At 33.2% G+C, this 17,970-nt stretch overlaps 2 protein-coding genes across 2 annotated transcripts; both read left to right on the top strand.

Moving 5' to 3' along the window:
* Positions 1–1,931: 1,931 nt before the first annotated feature.
* LOC123888523 lies at positions 1,932–6,252 on the top strand. The gene is made up of 5 exons (XM_045937606.1): positions 1,932–2,505; positions 3,329–3,427; positions 3,763–3,807; positions 4,987–5,124; positions 5,522–6,252. Exons 1-5 carry the CDS (start codon positions 2,107–2,109, stop codon positions 5,846–5,848), a joined length of 1,008 nt encoding a protein of 335 aa, XP_045793562.1. The 5' UTR covers positions 1,932–2,106; the 3' UTR covers positions 5,849–6,252.
* A 4,652-nt stretch (positions 6,253–10,904) lies between these two features.
* LOC123888522 (trihelix transcription factor ASIL2-like) lies at positions 10,905–12,882 on the top strand. The gene has a single exon (XM_045937605.1). It carries the CDS (start codon positions 11,415–11,417, stop codon positions 12,498–12,500), a length of 1,086 nt encoding a protein of 361 aa, XP_045793561.1. The 5' UTR covers positions 10,905–11,414; the 3' UTR covers positions 12,501–12,882.
* Positions 12,883–17,970: the final 5,088 nt, after the last annotated feature.

Genomic DNA, 17,970 nt, shown 5'->3' with positions numbered 1-17,970 from the left:
TATCATTTTCTATATAAATATACATCAGAATTTTCTCAAAAACAATGAATCACTTTCATTAACTTTTTATAACAATTCTCTGTACAAACTTTTACAAAACTCTTTGAAACTTTCCTGCTAACTTTCGTAACAGATAAAAGTTTCTTGAGCACTTAGTGTTTATCATTCTGAATTGTTATATTAAGTGAAAACAAATTATTGGAATTTTGTTGTATCAAAATTCTCTTGTACTCAAACTCTTGTATAAAATTCAGATTAGTGTGAATACCTTGCTGTCCAGGATTGTTGGAAGCAAGAGAGTGAAAACGAGAGGATTGTTCTCTTGTTTCACTTTGTAGAGATTATAAGGGGAATCACCTTGCTGTCCAGGATTATTGGAAGCAAGAGAGTGAAAAAGAGAGGATTGTCTCTTGTTTCACTTTGTAGGGAATCACCTTGCTGTCCAGGATTGTTGGAAGCAAGAGAGTGAAAAAGAGAGGATTGTTCTATTGTTTCACTTTATAAAGATCATAGTGAAATCCTTCACAGGGTGTGAAGGGAGTGGACGTATCATTAAGGGAACCACTATAAATCTCCTGTGTCCATTTTCTCTTTCCCTGCACTTTTATTTTTCTGCACTTTATTCATATATTCATCACAAACCTTCAAGAAAAATAAAATTACCATAACATCTCTAAAAATAAACAAAAAGTCTCATAACCTAATTCACCTCCCTCTTAGGTTGCACTCTTAAACTTACAAATAATAATTATTAAATATAAACAGGCCGGCCTATCAGGCTTTGTAGGCTTTTTTAAAAGCCCGAGCTTGACATATTTATGTAAATAGGCTCTTTTCAAAGTCTGAGCCTAGCATTCTTAATAAACAGGCCAGGTCAGACTTAAACAAGTCAGGCCGAAGGCGCCCGTAGGCCGCCTGGCATCCCAACCCTACTTACAACCCATGTAATTGCCACATACATTTCTTTTGTCATCATATAATCAAAATTCAACTCCAAACATTTTAAGTGTAATATAATAAATAAAAAATTACATTACCTCAAAATATTTTCTCATCTAAACACACTCTAACGAAATTTTTTAGAAAAATCTAACTTAAAATCAACATTATAATGTGTAAGTTTTAATGATATTTACCATTTCATTTTGCGAACTAAAAACAAAGATTTATGAACCATTAGGTTTGATATAGTGATGAGAGATTTGAATAATATACGTATGTTATGGGTTCGATCCTCTGCTTTATTGTAAAAGAAAAAATCTGAATAATATATAAGTGTTGAGTATAAAGCAAAATATGAGTGGAATGTCAAATACCCCCCTAAAATTTTAAATTCGTCAAATACCCTCATAAAATTTGGAAATAGACAAATACCCCATAAAATTATAAAACGTCAATCAAATTGCCCCATGCTTTGTTTTCTCGGTCTATTTTGATGATGTGACTGTTAACTGCATACGTGCCACGTCACATGAGGTGGGTAATTGATCAGGATACACATCACATAAGAGTAATTGACTAAAATCTGCAAAATCAGAGGGCTAATTGACTGAAATTAGAGCAATTAGCCCATTGGTTTTGCAAATTTTAGTCAATTATTACTTGTGACGTATATCATAATCAATTTCCCAGGATACACGTCTATTTTGATGATGTGATTGTAATGTGACACCACGTTGGCAGAGGCCACTCATGCAGTTAACTGTCACGTCTTCAAAATAGACTCAGTAAACGGAGCAGAAGACAATTTGATTGACATTTTACAATTTCAAGAAGTATTTACCCATTTCTAAATTTCAGGGATATCTGACAAATTTCGAGATTTCAAGGGATCTTTACGCTCGTAAAATAGACTAGAGGGGAAAAAAAAAGCAAAGGTGCAACGTGTCATAAATTTATAGTTCACGGTGACAATGAAACATTACTTTTAGCCTTTGTCGCAAGTTCATCGTGAAAAAAAAAAAGAAAGATGAAAACCTACGAAGCTTGTTGTTGTTGTTGTTGTTGTTGTTGTTCTCATCACAGGGTCCTTCACGGACACCATAACACAATCTTGTCCCAAAAAGGAACAATTACAAACCCACAAATTTTTTCCATAATCTGAAAATGGGTCGTCGTCAAAACGACTCAGATTTCGGTAAATCAACCCTTTTCATTCTCTTCTTAATAGGTACAATCTCCTGTTCCGCGGTGTACCTTTTCCTTACTGTGGTCTTTGGTTCAATCCATGAATCCATGCCATCCATGCAGGATGTGACATTGGTTGAAAATTTTGATTTTGATGATTTGTTGAGTGAAGAAGAAGGAAAATGTTGTAAAGGGGTTGAACATTTGGAACTTTGGGGTGAAGCTGTAAAATGGGGTGATAAATTTAAGGTTAATTCTTCTGAGGATTGTTGTATGGCTTGTAAGAATATGTGTGGTGGTAGTGGTGGTGGACGTTGTTTGTGTAATTCTTGGGTTTGGTGTGGTGATAGAGATGCTTGTGGACCTAGATTTGGCGAGGTATTGTTGCAATTCTATCTTCTTCTATTTTGGTGTTAATACTATACTTCATAATTCATAATTGTGTATTTTGGTTCCATTTCAAAATTGTTTCTAGTCGGTATGATTGATTTTGACATGTTTGTATATTCTCGAGTAGAATTGATTATAACATCAAGCTAGAATATGGAGATTTTTCTTCACAATTGATTATTTAGGGCCCATTTGGAATGACATATTTTTGAGGTTATGCAAAACAACTTATACAAATAAATAAGCTTTTATGTATTATTTATAAGTTTGTTAAGGTATTTTATGAAATCATAGCTTATGAAGATACAATTTTTTACTAGTGAGAACTTATAAATTAACATAAAAGCTTATTTATTTGCATAAGTTAAAAAATAAGCTAATCCAAACGGGCCATTATTGTTCCATGACCCTGATAGCTACCTATCTTATTAGTAATAAATAATAATGCTTTCAATTTTTGCCTAATTTCCAATTGGTTTTTATTAGAATTATATTTTTCTGTTTACTTAATACTTGACATAATGAACTTGTAGAGAAGATTATCTCAAACATCATTTTTGATAGATATGAATCTTGGTGGTTGGTGTAGTCCCTTTTTGCTGTAACTGAACTATACTCATATATGGATTATGATTTATATTACTTGGTTTGACACTATAATCATTATAAAGATTAACTTTTTTAGCATCTGTAGCTTATTATTGTTGCTTGAAATGTAAAATTGTGTAAGGATTGGAAATTCATGTCTCTTAGGCATAGAATTTTATATGCACTTTATATAGTGTTATACCATTTTCTTCTTTCATTTCAGTGTTGGTTAAAACGACAAAAAGATGCTTTAAACCCTGAACGAGTAGACCCAGGAAATGAAAATATGTGGACTTCTGGATTTGTCTTTGATAAGGGCGAGGTGAGAATATTGTGTTATTGTAATTATTTCTCGCATTATTTTATATGCATTTACAAAAGTATTACATCTTTCATTCACTACAAGTTATTCCAATCCAACAATGTTTTGAGAATCCAGCTTTACGCTATAATCACTTCATTCTAAGAACTGGATATGTATTAATGAATTTTGTTTTTTCATGATCTTGAAAACTGTCCATGAGTACATTTAATTTGTAAGCAATGTTTTATGTCATGATAATGGTTTTTGTTCTGTGCTTTTCTTTACGCTATGTGATTGTTACATATTTATTTTTGTTACATACTTATCTTTTTATTATATATTTATACTTTTAGGGGGTTGTTGGTTTGGAAACTGACTATGGAATTCTTCGAATAAAAGTAAGTATTTCTCTACATGTCTACTTTGTTGTTTGTCTATGATGCTCATTGCACATTTTACCTTCTTATTTTGCACTGAAAATGCTTAATATGTCTTGCATTTTATCATATTTTCTATTGTCTATTTCATAATATTTAATCTGGCAAATGAGATATGTCCCTATCTAAAAAGCATGCAATTATCTGTAGATTGCTTATTTGGTTCTCAATGTGTTTGTGCATGTATGTGTCTAAGGCAGAGGGACAAAAAATTTACAATAATAAAGGAATTTTTTGAACTTATGATTATACTTCGTTTGGTTGATAAAATTCCCTGCTGATATCACCAGCCGAAGGTTTGAGCAGCATGGATTAAAGACATTTTATTGGGAAGAAGATCACTTTGAATACAATATATATAAAAATCTTTAAGGGTAGTTTTTTTTGTTGTTGTTGCATTTAAGCTTGGGATGCAGGTGCGCTAAAGTTGCTAGGAACATGGTTTCGTACTTGGGTTAGTAAAAGTCCAATTTGTTAACCAGAGTTCAGGACATGTTCGATATTAAAGTGCAAGTTCCTATAGACAAAAAGTGACTCATAAACTAGTGTTGTCAAATAGCGGCTTCAATGGTGTGGAACTTGAAAAAATCAGTATCGTTCCACAATAGTTATTTACACAAAGGTCTTGTCAAATAGCAGCTACAACAGCGCTATAGCATTGTAGCCTAGGTGAACTCGAGCAAACCCATTTTCTGTGATCCGCGATTGACAACACTGGTATAAACAGTACCGAGAAATAGTTATATCTTGAACATATTGCTTACAAGTTACATCATTACATCCTCGTCTTTTGCTCATACTTTCCTTTAGTTGGAGAGTGGCTGTGTCGGAGGGGGTAGTTAGATTTGAATTCTGCTTGTAGTTTTGCCCTTGTGAGATATGGATTCTATCATTTCTAGGTATCGGTAATGTTGTTAATGTGACTTATAATGTTGTTTCATAGTCGACATCTTGTTACAATGGCTTGAATGCTTACTGATATATGATTTCTGATAATCTAATGTTAATCTGGTTTTTAATAGATAGTTTGAATTGAAAGCTGGAAACTGAAAAATTGTAATGTCATCCCAATTAGTTTTTATCTATTTTTATTACTTGAGTTATATTTCCTAAACATTTTATGAACTTTCATTGCTACAGCTTTTGCCAGACTGTGCTCCACATTCTGTTGCCTACATTCTTGAACTGTTGGCGTTGCCTCATTGTATTGGTTGCCAGATTTATCGTGCTGAAAGTCGGGGAAGTTTTTGGGATGCTCAGGGAAACCATATAAAAAAGGTAAGGTTCATCATGTGATTACGAGATCATAGGTATACGTTGTAAAATCAACCTTTCGAAAATACAAAGACTTTAAAATAGAGCTATAGTGGATCCAACCCTTTCCTAGACTTTGCAACTTTTACTTACACAAATGATTATGCAAAATCTTGCATGTATCCTTTCCCCTTTTTATGGTCTTAACCCTTCGGTTCCGAGGGGAAGGGGAGCCTATCAATCTAGAGTTCGGTTGTCAGGTAAGTAAAGTCTAACAAAGGATTGTTTTAGTCAGTATTTGAACTCGGGTTCTCCCGAACAATTTGTCTTTCCCCCTTTTAGATACCTAATGCGTGCTTGTTTTGAAATTAGAATTTAAGCACTACGATTGTAGTTTAATATTTGAATTTGAATGATGTAGGCTAAATTTGGACCTCCTTTTGCTCTAATTCAAGGAACATTGGAATCCCATGAATTTATGTTCAAAGATATTCCAAAAGAACATTGTCCTGCCATAAAACGAGGGTCTGTGGCATGGGTTGGTTCTGGTCCAGAGTTCTTCATCAGTCTTGCTAATCACAAGGAATGGAGAGATCAATATACTGTGTTTGGCTATGTTCTATCTAAAGATATGGAAATTTTAGAGAAAATTTCTCAGCTTCCAACTAAATCAGATGTTTGGAGTAACATTGCTGTCTCTATCTTGGAAAACCCAGTTATTTTACGGTTTCGAAGAATACACACATGAGCCATGAGGCGCATAATCTGTTAGATTGTTCATTGTTCCATTCATTCTCTCATAAATTTCTTTTCCCTTTATTAAGTGATCACGGTTTATCTATCAATCAAGGCGATACATGAAGGGATCTCGTCTCAAGTTCCTTCTCTACATGCTCGAATGCATAAAAAGGGATTCAAATAATTTAGGTATTCTGACGCCAAAATTATAGCTGATTCAGATTGCAAAACAATTAGAGTTAGGTATGCTGCTTCAACTAGTTTTTGATAGGTATGTGACTTTGAGGAATTTTCGTGATTTGTTTTTCTTTCTTTTCCTTTGAAGAAACTAATATAGATGTAAAAGAAAAAGAATGCATAGAGAAAATGAAAATAGGCTCTAAAGACACCAGAAGCATTAGTAGATTTTTTTTATACACTTTCGTGTACTTTTCTTTCTTTCTTTTTCACGGCAATATTTTAGGTCTTTGGCAGCACTGCTCTACCGACCAAGCAACGAATCTTGCGCTAGGACTTGGGAATCTAAAGCTAATTTGTGATCAAATGCTGATAAATTTAAATTTGTCAATGCGTTTAAACTTATTAGTATTTGGACATAATTTAGTAGTAGATTCCCAAGTGGATAAAAAAGCAAAAGCTACAGCTTAATTTTAATCACCTTATTCACAGAACCATGTTAAACTAGTGATCTGTTCTAAGTTGTAGTTTTGCCTTGTTCAGTTGTTCTTTTGATAGTTGTAAAATTAGCACAATGAGCAATAACTATTGAAGTAGAAGTAGAGGCATGAGTTAAAGAACTTATACTCTAACTTTCTTAAATGAGCATTCTTTGTTTCAATGAGCAATGAGCACAATGAGCAATAATCCCTCCGGTTCATATTATAGAATGTTTGATGTATGTAGTCCATATATTATAGATTGGTCAGAAAAGTCTATATGCTTGGGATTTTTTCTGGATAAGTAATGAAATATCAATTTATTGCTCTTGGAGCTGTAATGAGCACAAATACTATATTATAACATATTTTTCTCGTGACTCATTTTTGTGTGTTTTGTTTATTTGCCTTCAAAACCTTCCTTTCTGGTCGATCCCCAGCCGGTGCATATGGAGAAATATTTGTTGGGAGAGGTCAACCCCTTAAATGAATCTCAGTTACCTCGAGGGAATTAGTCTCTGCAGTTGCGCGCGGATGGTACCTTTAATTTAAAAAAAAAAACCCTCCTTTCTGGTAATATATCCCAAACATTTACATCACAAGATAAATTAGTATTATAGAAGTATTCAACATCAATTTTTAAATATTGCAAGACAAATCAGTAGTATTAACAATTTTAAAAAATACTAATAAAGGTATCTAATAATTTGAAAGAAGAGGTAAAGAAATCTACTAGTTTGTAACCTACTACTTCAGTGATAATAATGATAACTAGACTCTTACCCGTGCGATGCACGAGTGTTATTTGTTGTTTATAATATAACGTCAACTAAAAAATTTAAATTATTGAAGGAGAAATGACCTATAGTTGAAACTTGAAATTAAAAAAAAAAAAAAAACACCGTGAACAATACTTTTTTTTAGGCAAGGACATACATAGTTCATAAGTTGTTTTTTTGGTACAAACATAGTTCTTCAAGTTCTTCCAACTTTGTAACCAAAAATCAAACAAACAAATCAATTATTAAGCATAAACAATGTCAATTGCTTGGAGAAACACAATTATAATATAAATCCCGTATACATATAGATCAATTATATCAATCTCTAAATTAAAATCAAAATATATATATAATGCAAACATAAAAAAGTATAAATAAATAAATAAAACAATACACTATTTAATATATATTCCCGTAATAGAAACCCAAAATAAATTGTAGCATATATAAAGGCAATTGCATAATAGTAGTATTACATTATAAATATATAAGCAATCACACCAAATCTTACTTCCATGATGTTAGCAATATCTACCTGGACAAAAATTAAAATAAAGTATTTGTTAGATCAACCAATGTAAATTAGTATATCTACAAAACAAAAGATTTTATAGATATTCAAAGCATATGAATTAAACATACTACTGCAAATATGTTGAATGCAAGTAATTATGGAGGAAACAAAAATAGTTAAAATGATGAACTATTACCTAATACCATGTGCAAGCACGTTAAAAAGGAACAAAATGAAAAAATAAGAAGAATGAAGAAGTGAATGTGAATGGAAGATAAAAAAAACATAGGTAAAGAAGAAAAACAATTCTTTCCAAATGACTCGGGTGATGGAAAAAATTGAAAAAGAAACAAAGAAATAGAAAAGTATTTACAATGTCCACCAGAAAGATATGAAATTAAATTTGTACAACTTTTCATTGTTTCAAAAAAAACTTTTTATTGGAAACCATTAGATTTCTTGGTAATTAAATTGGGCATATGAAAAGGATAATGGTGTATGAATAGAAATGAAATGAAATGGCATATGAATGCTTGAGATTAATTAAATGTGGCATGTGACAAATCATTAGAAATAATGTGGCATGTGGCTAAATAAATAAAAATTAATTACAAATTTACAATTGTTAATTTTTTTATTATTTATTTTTTAAAGAAAATGATTTAAAAGCTATGATTGGTTAATACATTTAGGGTTAGGATTAATGGTAGGAGAACTATTTAGGATTTATATATATAGATATAGATGCTAATAAAGGTATCTAATAATTTGAAAGAATATTCTGCTTGAGTGGCTGGCTTGAAGCTACAACAAGAAAGGCCGGGCCTTTTATTGCTCTTCTCTTGTCCCCTCGGGCTTATTATATAAAATAAAGGCAAGCGGTGGAACTTGAAAACTATCAATGCTTTTCTCCCTGTCTTTCCACTCATATAAAAAGAATTAATCTCGGATACGTACCTCTATTTCAAATTATAAGTAATTTTTAACAATTTTATATAAATTAAAAAATACAATTAATATTTTAACATAAAGGAAAATTAATAATTGTTTTATAAAATTATGAAATGAGAAATATAAATTGAAAAAATGAGAATAATAGATAGCAAAGAAAATACTAATAACTTGACAAAAAAAAAAAAACTAATAAGTGCTCTTAATCACTTGTTAAGAACCAAATATAGAAAAGAATAGTTTATAAATTTTAGCTCAACCGACAAATATTGGTATTACTACGTTGAATGCTTTTATTCGAACTCGTCGCCACTGGGGAGGCACAAAAGCACACGACACTTTAACTCTCTAATTGTTGTGGTGTGTCCCCCCCCCCCCCCCCACACAACTCTTTCCCTCAGTGGTATGAGGTTTTGTACGCAATCCTCGCTCGCTTCCACTTCAAAAATGCTGCTTATATAGGATGATATGCTTTTCGTTTGACCATACCATTCCTCGCTTGCTATCATGCCACTGTCCAATCTGTGAGTCCATATTATGGAATATAATTCCCAAGCAAAGGATTGAAATCTTCTAGTTACATGTGAGTAGAGTAGTATTTTTCACTTTTTCTACCACAAAATAAAAATATACAAAGGAGTACGTAATTCAGATTGGTTGTTGGATTGTGACGACACATGAGTTTAGTACTCAATCACGAAAATGTGATGACGTGAACCACCTAAAATCCTTAATTGCCAATTTAACAAAGGGAAATTTTTTTTAGGCTAGTGATTAAAAATTTCACCTTTAAATAAATAAGTGGAGTGTCTAAGATTTGAATCCCGATCTATTTTATATTTGTTCTAGTATATCTTAATAATTATTTTCACTACTTCATTTTTTTTGGTAGAATTTTCACTACTTCATTATTAATCAAAAAATGAAAGACGTTCAACCACATATAAGTATTTAGTGAACAGTCCCATAAGTCCTAACTCAACTGGTAAAAATGCTGAAATTGTTAGACCGAACGTTGTGATCCAGGTTCGAACCCGGGATCTCACAATTATATGTGAGTTTAATTTTAGTGAATTACCACGTAAAAAAAAAAAAAAAATTTAGTGAACAATATCAAGTCATGTAACCATTTATTTATTTTATGTGTAAAAAACAAAACCATTTATTTTATATTATATAATCTCTTTTTTAAAAAAATGTTAACGTCACTAGAACTTAGTTCAATTAGCGGGAGATTGTATTATATATGCAACGGATCAGAGTTCGAATCCGGTCATCACACTTATCCATGTGAAATTTCAATCCAGTAAACTACTTAACCAAAAATAGAATTAACAACATAGCTTATTTATTCAGATATATATGAATGAATAGCAGTAACACCACACTAATCTTTCTCTCAACTTTTCTCTCTTTTCATTCTTTTATTTTTTGGGGTGGTTTTTGGCGAATTTTGGCCTGAATCACTCCTCAAGATCGTTTTTGTCTCCCTTTTATTTAAATAAGTGGTTATCCAAATAGATTTGCTTTTTTTTTTTTTGTTTTTTTAAGTTTGTCGTCGTCTTATGCGTCGTTCGTTGGTTTTTCATTTCAGTACGGTATTTTGTTGATTCAAATTGACATATTTACCTCAACTCATTACATGTTTGATGAAGATTTGGACGTTAGCGTTGCAAATCCGGTAGTATGGATATTCCTATTACTTTTATTTTATGATATTTATAGACACTTTCATGATACCGTTATATGTTATTAATTTAGGTGCGGCAAAATTGTTTAGATTTATCTTTTTCAGTTTTTAGCTATTTTAAATATGTGATTATATGTTTATTTTTAATTTGAATGAAATGAAAAATAGTTTACACTTACACCACACCCATTTTTATTTTATGGGTTATGTTAACTTGTGCCCTTATGGCACATGTTAAGCTACCTAAAAATAGAAATATAGCATTTAATGATACAAAGAATTTAATGATTAGATAATTGAATACACCACAATTTCAATAAATGTTTTCCACATTTAGCTTCTTAACATGTGCCCTTAAGGGCACAAGTTAACATTCTCCTTATTTTATTTATTATTCATCAGTGAAACAAACCAAACACCTGTTGCCTTGCCACCACACCATCGACCAAAATGAAATCATTAAAAAATATTCCTAAAATTCACTAACCCAAACCAAACCCAACCAAATTTCACCCAGTCACGGATCATATGACAACCAAAACCAAAAAATTGAAACAAATGTTATGTCACCCCACTTAGCGGTCGAGTAACTTTTTTCCTCTTAGCCTAACCAAAACCAAAAGTCCCACACACACAAACAGCTAATTTTGATGATGACGATGATAATAACAAAGAAAAATAAGATTGTTGATGGGCATCATAGTCAGAGAGGTGTGGACCTCTCCACCCTACGGCGCACATTAGCCTTTACTTCCTTCTCACCTAAGCGGTGGTCGTCTCCTCATCCACCCACGTCACCTAATCCTGCCGCACCACCCTCTTTAACCCATCTCCTCACCATGTCACATTATAACAACTACTACTTTTCTTTCTCTCTCTATCTCTTTTCCTCCACCACCTTACACCACCCTCCTCAACAACCTAAATATTATTATTATTATTCATAACTTTCTCTCTTACCCCCCCTCTCTCTATCCTACGCCATGGCTTCTTCACCAACTGACTCCAATCCACCATCCGCCGTTCCTCTCCCTCTCTCCTTACCTGCTCCACCACCACCACCAACAACAACAACCTCTTCCCGCCGTCTTCCTCCTCCTTGCTGGACACCAGAAGAAACATCTGCCTTAATCGATTCATATCGTGACAAATGGTATTCTCTTGGCCGTACGAATCTCAAAGCAATTCATTGGCAAGAAGTTGCTGACGCCGTTACCGCTAAGTGCCCTAACGCTTCACCGACACACAAAACCGCCGTTCAGTGCCGTCATAAAATGGAAAAATTACGTAAACGTTACCGATCTGAGATCCAACGGCTTAGATCTCTTCCTGTTCCCAGATCTCGTTCTTCTTCTTCTTGGGTTCATTTTAAATCTATGGATTCTATGGAAAAAGGTCCTTCTCCTCCGCCGATGAAAATTGAAAACCCTAATCATCTTAATCACCGTGAAACCCTAATTGATAACGATGATCTTGACGATGATGATCTTTACGAGGAACTTAGAAGTGCTGCTGGTGGTGGATCTGGAAATAGCAGGAGTATCGATAAACTCTACCGGAATGGAGTTTCCGGTGGTGGTGGTCCTCCCGGTGGTGGTTTTCGTATCAGGATTCCGAGTGGCGTTAGCGTGGCGCAAACTTTCATCGGTAACCATCTTCAGAAAATGATTGATAACCGATCGGGTTCGGAATCTGGTTCTCGGATCAATGGCGGTGGAATGAGGCTTAATAAAGAGAGAGTTGGATTGGGGAAGAGAGAGAGGGAGAGAGAGGTAGAGAGAGAAAAAGATCCAATTGGTGAAATGGTGAATGCTATTAAGGTTTTGAGAGATGGGTTTGTGAGAATGGAGCAAATGAAAATGGAGATGGCTAGAGAGATTGAAACCATGCGTATGGAGATGGAGATGAAGCGTACTGAAATGATTCTTGAGTCTCAGCAGAAGATTGTTGAAGCTTTTGCGAAAGCAGTTTCGGAGAAGAACAAGAAGAGGAAACTGCATAAGGGTAATAGTAACAACAATAACAATAGCAACACCAATAACAACATAGCTTCACCCTCAGAATCGTAGATAAATCTATAATCGATAGTTATGATAATAAAGATTGGTACTTTTTTGATTATGTGTTTGCATTTCACCCCATGACCATGAGATAAAATCATGCTTGTTTTAGCTAGGTTTATATAATGATGTTGCTATATTCATCTGTGATCGCTCTTTTTTTTATTTTGTTTCTGGTAAATTTTGGAACATGATTAGTTTTAGATTATGATGTATTGTCCGGTGAATTTAGTAGCGTTTTAGTGTTTGGTTTTTTCTTTCTTTCTAGTGGTAAATCATGTTGCTGCCTTGTATTTAAATTATAATATGATGATTTGACTCGAGGAACATAGTTTCATATTAATCATGTATGGAATCTCTTGATGATATTATGAACTTTATGTTATGTTTATGTTCTGTTGTGTTTTGATCTATGTTCTTGTTGTTTATGTTTCAATGCTGACCATTGTCATATGCATGTAGTTAAAGGGAATCTGCTCGTCTTGTAGAAACTGTTGTTTAAGTTTAGGAGTTTACAATGTCAGTGTTTGAAAATACTAGTAGTAAGAATAGAAATTGAAATTAAAGATCTGAATCTCTGATCGGAAATTGAAATTTGTTCTTTATTATAGGAAAGGATTCAAAGATGATGCCATTTGTTTTCGATGAAAACAGAACATGTTATGTTCCATCAATTGAAAACTTGGATATTTATGTTAGAATTTCGTGTATTGAATAAGATTTCTTGTCTGTCATTGATTCACATGTTGCCTCATATTTCAAACATCTGCTGAGAAAAAAGAATTGTGTAACGATGTGCTTTGCTCAACATTAAACTTATATTTTGTTTAGCTTTTTCTTGAGTTAATTGTTCCACATTAAGCTTATGTTTTGTCTTAGCTTTTGCAAGACTAAAATTGCTTCACAATGCACATTTTTTTGTGATTTTCACAAGCCACTTATCGTAGCTTTCCATTGTTATGTTTGTTAGACATCATCAGCCTGAACTTTGTTTTGAAGCCCGTTTGACTGTCTAGTGTCTATTAGAGTGTGTGATCAAATAGGGCCATTTTTTTTAGGGAACCAATATATTTTCATGATAGATAAATAAATAAATAAATATAATGTTGAAGCTTAAGATGCTTTTTTGTAACAAATAAAATAAAAAAAATCTATATACAGGATTTTAAGTTCACAAAATTAAAAAAATCTCTATGACTTTCCTCTAACCCCTGAATTGGATCAGTGCAGTTATTTATAATGCAAACCAATCAGCCATCTATACTAATTTCAAATTGTCAAAATAAAAAATCTGTACTAATTTCAAAAGCCCCCAAACAAAAAGAGAGTATAAACATAGTTTTTACATTATCTGTATGATTTTCATTAAAATGAAACCAGGATTGGTTTTATACTACAATCAAGGTTACTTGAACTACAAGCAACAAACATAACTACTCTACAACAAAAGTAAAAAGCTAACAACTTCTCCTAAAGACATTGGCTCTAACTGCCATAACAGAAAAGCTGAATGTCACAGTGCTCGCTTAGCCAAACTAAGCTAGGTAAGCCAGAAAGCACGATTTCCCTTGCTAAGCCAGGGTTGGCTCGCTAAGCCACCGGTTACAGGTTTTGAATTACTCCCTTCAACATGATCCACATCATGTTTTAGTCGCACCATCATATGATCAGCTTCATCCTTCAAAAAGCTCAGACAAACCATCAAAACTAACCTCAACTTCTCTAACTCTTGGTTTCCCTTTGTATAATAACCTCCAGCTAATATAAACCAGTAGCAATGTCACTACTCTAGCCCACAAATTAGAGAGAGCACAACAGCCCCAAAAGTTGCAAACCAAATTAGAGGCAGATTAAATGATCCAAGAGCAACACTAATCCCCGAAGCCCTGCGAACAAGCTCAGGAAAGTAAAAGAGGGGTGCAGATATCAATAGTAGCATACAAAAAATCTGCACTCCAGGTTCTAGTGGACAAACCAGAATCAATGTAAGAAAATAACACAACATGAACTTTGTTATATGTGTCATTTCTGGAAAGAATGCTTCCCCAAATGTAAGTAGTAGTGATCGTGGTGGTGCATTAGTTGAACTTTTGAATCCTAAATCAAATGGAGCAGTTGTGGTTTTTGCTTGATAACTTTTGAAATTTTGGTTGTTTTTCTACTGTAAAATTTACACTATAAAAAATTCGGAAAACGTTTTCCGAATTGCTAGGGGGGTAGGGGAGAAAGTGAGTGGGTGGAATGAGAAAATTTCAAGGAAACTACCACATAATAGTAGTAAGGCCCAATGATATTATGGGTGAATGTTAAACACACTGTCACGTGTGTAATACATAAAAGCCATCGAGGTCAAACAAATTTCTTCCTGTTCCTTCCGGTATAAAGGAAGAGAAAATTCTCTATTATCCTGTAGAAAAGCATGAAATATCCCATCAATGTAGCTTCAGAATATATTGTTTAGAATTATATTAAAATTAAAAGCAAAAACTTATTTTACTTCCCCAGATGCATCAAAGGGTTTTAAGTTTTAATAGTTAAATCTTTAATTTTTTATTTAACAAATAGATTTTAAGTTTTTAACTTATTGGACTTTTAATTTTGCAGTTATCCTTATTTACAAAAATTTCATTACACCATTATCATTCTCGTTAATATCCTCCAACATATATATGCGCCTTTTTAACAAAATACTAATCATGATCGAGGTCAACATTAACCACCACGATGCAACAAGGCAACAAAAGTTAACCGAAAGGCTAACATTGCAACAAGTTACAAACGTAAAAGACCTATTTATTACGTAAAAAACTTAAACACCTAACTATTACTTAAAAAACTTCAAGAACATAACTGTTACAATACGAAACTTAAAAGATTCATGGATGTATTTACATCCTTAGTGAAAATTGGGCAGTGAAATTTTTAGTGGAATTCTGGGTCTAAATTTTCCCGTCACACCTTATGTGCGGTTACTTCAACGCAATGCAATATTTTTATACGGAATCAATTATTCTTATTTTATCAATTTCAAATAATTAATAATGCAATATATTGTTTTGTTTAACTCTAGTATGTCTTTCAACATGGTAGAATACAGTGTGAAGAAACAAAAGAGTAAGGAAACTCACTTTATTCCCAAATACCCAATGCAACGAAGATTTTTTGAGAGCCACTGCATCATACACCAAAAGATTAGAGAATCCGTAATACACCATAGAGTAATGCTAGCATCACGCTCTCTAACACACTTCAATAAGACAAGAGCTGTGCTATTTATAGCTAAAATTATGGTCGTGAATCTATCACGAATGAGTTGGTTGGAAGTAAAATGAAGGTGTACTAGAGTAACGTGCCTATCGTGATATTTCGGTGAAATGATTTTCGCGTAAACTAACATTTCCCCTGTTATAACTTATAACGCTGCATTACTTTGTAATTAAAACTCCGTAGCTTCTGAAAAAATATTGAAATGGTTCAACACCACACTTTTGAGAAAAAAAGACACACCATAAGCTTTGTGATCACAAAACAATGACCTAGGTCTAACACCTTGAAATTTCCAGACGACGTTCTTCGGCATTACCCTAAAATCACTCTGTAAAAATCATAAATAATAAATCATAATAAATTTATTTATTTTAAAAAATTCAATACAAAGGGTAAATAAAAAGCAAATGCATAGATACTTGAGGTTTTATGTGGGGGTTGATAGCTCAACTGATTTGAACCAGAGTTAAAGAGTTAAAGGTTCAAAATTCAAATTCATACGAACATTGACAGTTTTTAAAAAATATATCCATTAACATATCTTCCCATACATGAGAGGGATGAACAAAGGTTACCATAAAACCGACACAAGTAACGCAGAACCAATATGACTTCGAACATTATAATCGGGGTAAAGAGTCACCATTGCAAAATTCACCTTCATTCTAATTAACTAATGAAATCTTAAAAAGAATGATCTTTCAATATGATACCCGAGGCTTTACTTCAACAAAATGTTGTTCCTTTTTAACTACTATAGGCTCATTGGCAAGCACACTCTCCAAATGGTCAAGAAGCTCTTTAGCTTGATAATGATAATGATATGACCCAAAACCACCTTCTTGACGTTGCCAAACCAAACCACTTTCCTTTTTTCCAATGAAGGAACCATCAATTGCTTCTATATGAGCAACATTGGTCCACCTGCAATCAGTCAAAAATGAATTCACAACAAAATGGATCAAGTTAAAAATACACCAAGATCATGGCAACATTGATGCATGAATGATTGAAATTATTATAATGTTTGCAAGTCATTTTTGAAATCTTTGTCTAAGTATTCAAGTTTACAAGTCATTTTTGGTTATGGTTTTGTACTTTGTAGTAGTTCTAATTCGAGGAATGTGCAGTTTAGCCACGGTAAATTTTCGAGACTTTCCCCCAAATATTTTGATTTAAAATTTGGCTACCAACAAACTTAGCTTAAATTTTCCAAAAATTTATTCAATTTTGAATTAAATTTAGGTACCAGAATTATTTTGTGGGGTGGAGTCAAATGATGAAATGGTAATTTTTTTTTTTTATGGTTTGTAGTGGTGAATGTGTATAGGGTCACCAAATTTCGAACCCCTGACCACATGCTTAGGAGAATAATGTAAGGAATCAAATTTTTACCTGAGTAGACCAAGTTCTCTTGCGAAGGAATGTCAATCAGTGCTGCTAGAGCAAATGCTGCCTCTTTTCGTAAAGAAGAAATACTTTTTGACATAATTTCCGTGAAATTCACAAACTGAAAATTTCACAACGATTTAGGGGATGAATTCCAATAATTTTCAATATAGTAACAAGTACTAATGAATCAATATTTCATTATGTACCTGAAAATTATTAAAGGCCCTGTTTGGTATATTGTCATGAAACTCCTTCATCTTGTTCCAAGGTCCATCTCCAACACCAATCAATATGATTGTTAGAGGAAATTTACTGTGACAAAATAAGCAGAGAAATAAGAGAAGATATTTGACTTTATAATCTCAAAATCTCAATGTATAGAGTTCAAATTCCATCTGAGACGTCCATAAGTAAGATGACCGGCCCCCTCTGGTCGCAGTTGCGGGGATCAACCGTGGTCCTCCCTATCAACACTGAACCAACTAACGATTGGTTGATGACCGGTGCCACTTAATAATAATGTTCTCTTCCCGCTTAATTTTCTAAGATATTTGAAAAGTTAGAACATTAATTATTGAGAATAGTCACCTGGCCTCAACAACTGCATCAATAGTTTTCTGCTCCTGTGGACTAAGCTTCCCATGTTGAGTTTCAATAGCCCTTGTTATGTAATGAGGCCCAATATCAATATAAGGCCCAATATCACAAACATTCTAGAAGAGGATGAGTCACACAAGAATCCACAGAATAAGCATGACGAGAATTTTGTTAGTGGAAGCAAGGAACGGATTGGAACGCGTAAGGGTCTGAGAGCGAGAAA

The sequence above is a fragment of the Trifolium pratense genome, linkage group LG6 (assembly GCF_020283565.1).
Source record: "Trifolium pratense cultivar HEN17-A07 linkage group LG6, ARS_RC_1.1, whole genome shotgun sequence".
In the NCBI taxonomy this organism is placed as follows: Eukaryota; Viridiplantae; Streptophyta; class Magnoliopsida; order Fabales; family Fabaceae; genus Trifolium; species Trifolium pratense.
This window is presented reverse-complemented; position numbering and strand designations above follow the sequence as displayed.